Source organism: Archocentrus centrarchus, chromosome 7 (assembly GCF_007364275.1).
Source record: "Archocentrus centrarchus isolate MPI-CPG fArcCen1 chromosome 7, fArcCen1, whole genome shotgun sequence".
Taxonomy (NCBI): domain Eukaryota; kingdom Metazoa; phylum Chordata; class Actinopteri; order Cichliformes; family Cichlidae; genus Archocentrus; species Archocentrus centrarchus.
In genome coordinates this window covers 10,949,660-10,952,776 of record NC_044352.1, presented here as the reverse complement: position 1 = coordinate 10,952,776, position 3,117 = coordinate 10,949,660, and the positions used below count along the sequence as shown (strand labels likewise).

The following is a 3,117-nucleotide window of genomic DNA, read 5'->3' as shown; positions in this document are numbered from 1 at the left end:
GAGGGATCAGCTCTGAGCCCTGTCTTGTTTGCGATGGCGATGAGGTCAGGCAGGAGTCTCTGTGGACTATGATGTTTGCAGATGACGTTGTGATCTGTAGGGAAAGTAGGGAGCAGGTGGAAGATAGCCTGAAGAGGTGGAGGTATACAGCGGGGAGAAAAAGAATCAGTTAGTAGGAGCAAGACAGAATATAATTGTGTGAATGAGAGGAAGACAGGTGGAAAGGTGAACATGCAAGGAGTAGAGGTAGCAAAGGCAAATGAGTTTAAATACCTGAGGTGTGAGATACTTAAACTCATTTACGGGAGTGATGTGTGACTGTGGGATAACAGAAAGAGTGAAAAACAAAGTTTACAAGATGGTAGTGAGACCTGCTATGATGTATGGTTAGGAGACAGTAGAACTAGGGTAAAGACAGGAAGTGGAGTTGGAGGTGGCAGAGTTTACGATGCTAAAGGATTAGAAATGAGTATATCAGAATGGCAGCTCATGTTGAGTAGACTAGAGACAGAGTTAGAGAGGTAAGGTTGAGATGGTTTGGACATGTGCAGAGGAGGGATAGTGAATGTACTGGACAAAGGATGTTGAATATGGAGCTGCCATGCAGGAGGAAAAGAGGGCCTAAGGATAGCCATCAAAAGACTCAACAGCCTACAGGCTATCCTGTGTGCACAGGCTATAGCCTATACTCTGTGTTACAACTGGTCTGTCACAAGACTCTTTTGTATTTTTTGGAAAACACCAGATTACATTAGGTAACATGAGAGGACATTATTGGTTAGCTTGGTCCTAACTTCTTTAAAAGTGTTTTTTTTTTTTTTTTTTACAAACAGATGGCGTGTTAAAGGAAGGAGATTCAAGAAGTTATGCCACCGCACACCACCAGAACAATTTCAAGTAAGATTTCAAGAATTTCCTCCTTTTAGGTTGTCACTTTTGGGGCAATGTCAAAAGCAGGAGAACTGCTCTATTAAGATTCTAGCCAGTAGTGAAGCAAGCACAGGCCTACACAAATAAGTGTTGCTGCCAAACCCATTTTCCACTAGTTATGTTATTGCACAACTCCAAAGGAGAAGTAGGTTTATGAGGAAGCCTCTAAATGTTACATTGTTAGCTTTTTTCCTCCCATTACACTTTTCATAACCACCATGAGGACATCTGGAATATTTGTTTGCTTATTTAATGGTAATGAAATAAAAAGTACTAGCCTTACCCTGCCTTTTTTTTTTTTTTCCTTCTTCAACTGTGAAGTGATCTGAGTAACATGTCATGTCGAATGGTTTTGGATTTTCCAGGTCCAGCGTTCTGCCTGTTGTGGCTAATCCAGCATGCAGTGGAATCACTTGTGCTCTCAGCTCCAGAGGTGGTAAAAGCAACAAGCAGAAGCTCTGTAACAGTGTCTTGTCAGTATGACCTTAAGTTCAAAGAAAACACGAAATACTGGTGCAAAGGAAAGATATATGAGTTTTGTAACATAGTGGTGAAGACACCGAAGAACCGTTCTAATGACAGAAGCTTCATTGTTGATGATAAGGAAGCAGGAGTCTTCACTGTGACAATGAAATCTCTCAGACAAAGTGATGAAGACCAGTACTGGTGTGTCATCGCTACATCTGGAAGAAATATCTTCACTGGTGTTAAGCTCTTCATCTCCCAAGCAGGTATACTTCAGCATACAACACTTTATCATCAGATGTGCTATTGCTGATCCTCTAGTTTCTTTCTTTGATTGCACAGAGTGATACTAATCTTGAAAATTGTAAATGTAGCCTGTTACTAGCCTAGAGAGGCGAGCTCGAGTGTGGTCTGTACATTTTGGCTGAACTAGACAAAATTAATGTCTGGCCTTAAAATCATGTTGTTTTTGACCTGAAATATTGTTTCTCAGTAAGATTGCCTAAACTCTACATGTCTACTAAAATAATTTGTGATTGTTTCACCTGAGACATTAACAGTTCAGCTATACCTTAATCAAAATCTGATCACAGTTATGGGGTTTGTTTATGTTGCTCGAGCACAGCCAAATCAAATATGAGCCAACCACAAAACCCAGACAGTGTTGATGAAACAGCTGAGAATTTAATAGGTTTTTCTGAGGTGTATCTTTGTTAAATGTATCTTCTTTTTTTTTTTTTAGATAACTGCTTAAAATCTGAAACCACTTTTTAGATGTGATAGTGTTTGTCCTCCAGTGCAATCAGTAGAAAATGCCAGAAACGATTTTTATGTAAAAATGTTAATTTTTCGTATTTATTTTTTCCACTTCAGGGAAAATTATTGCTCATTATTTCCCTTAGATTTTTTCTTTCTTAGCATCTTTTGAAAACACCTGAAAAAGCTCTCAACTGTTTTGTACTGCCATTATTAGGGGAAACTCTGTGTTAATATTTTAGATGTCATTTCTTGATTTTTAATGCAAAGTCTTCGTATCCACAGTGACAACCCCAACCAACAGCACTCCAATACAAGATGAAATAAGGTGAGAAAAGTCTAAGGATATTACACAGTTTCCTAAATCATCATCAACTTTAAAAATGTAAAAGTGAACATTAGAGTAATCATCTGTCATTTACAAAAAAGAGTAACAGATTGTGGTGCAAGTTCATTTATTTTGGTCTGTTTTATCTAGTTCGTGGGTGACTCTACGTTGGATCCTCTTTATTTTAATGCTGTGTTGTTTGGCATCAACGCATGTCGCTGTGTGGCGGATAAAGACTCCAATGATAATATAACTATGACAACAATTTCACCCTCAGAACTAAAACTAAACTTCATAAATTAAAGGCTGACAATATCATGATTTTTTTAAAAATGGTAAATTGGTATAAACACAGTCCTACTCAGACTATTCTTCCAATGGTTGTTCCTTCACTGAACTGAGCTTAAAATAAACCAAATGAAAAAGTGGTTTTCAGACTCTTTTTTTTTTCTTAGTATTTAAATCATTTAAACCTGATTAATTTCAGTGTCAGTGCCTGAGATAACTTTAGGCTCAACTTTTGAATATCCGATCAGCTTAAAATTAACAGCCCCAAAGACTATAGGCCCTGGGCTTTCACTTAATTTATTTGCAGATGTTATATGGGCGGTCACGGCGGTTGTTATTCTCCTCGCAAT

At 38.0% G+C, this 3,117-nt stretch overlaps 1 protein-coding gene across 2 annotated transcripts; it reads left to right on the top strand.

Moving 5' to 3' along the window:
• Positions 1–817: 817 nt before the first annotated feature.
• LOC115783697 (CMRF35-like molecule 3) lies at positions 818–2,876 on the top strand. Of its 2 annotated transcripts, none has more exons than XM_030734647.1 (4): positions 818–897; positions 1,296–1,661; positions 2,437–2,479; positions 2,630–2,876. In XM_030734647.1, exons 1-4 carry the CDS (start codon positions 867–869, stop codon positions 2,730–2,732), a joined length of 543 nt encoding a protein of 180 aa, XP_030590507.1. In that variant the 5' UTR covers positions 818–866; the 3' UTR covers positions 2,733–2,876. The 2 variants fall into 2 exon arrangements, with proteins under 2 accessions (XP_030590507.1, XP_030590506.1); XM_030734646.1 differs by lacking the exon at positions 818–897 and adding an exon at positions 1,120–1,185.
• The last annotated feature ends 241 nt before the right edge of the window (positions 2,877–3,117 follow it).

Excerpts from the sequence above, each read along its gene's own strand:
- LOC115783697 (XM_030734646.1), top strand. The coding sequence starts at position 1,149 with ATGAGGACATCTGGAATATTTGTTTGCTTATTTAATG. Across the intron at positions 1,186-1,295 it reads ATTTGTTTGCTTATTTAATG|GTCCAGCGTTCTGCCTGTTG; the intron begins GTAATGAAATAA and ends TGGATTTTCCAG. Across the intron at positions 2,480-2,629 it reads CCAATACAAGATGAAATAAG|TTCGTGGGTGACTCTACGTT; the intron begins GTGAGAAAAGTC and ends TGTTTTATCTAG.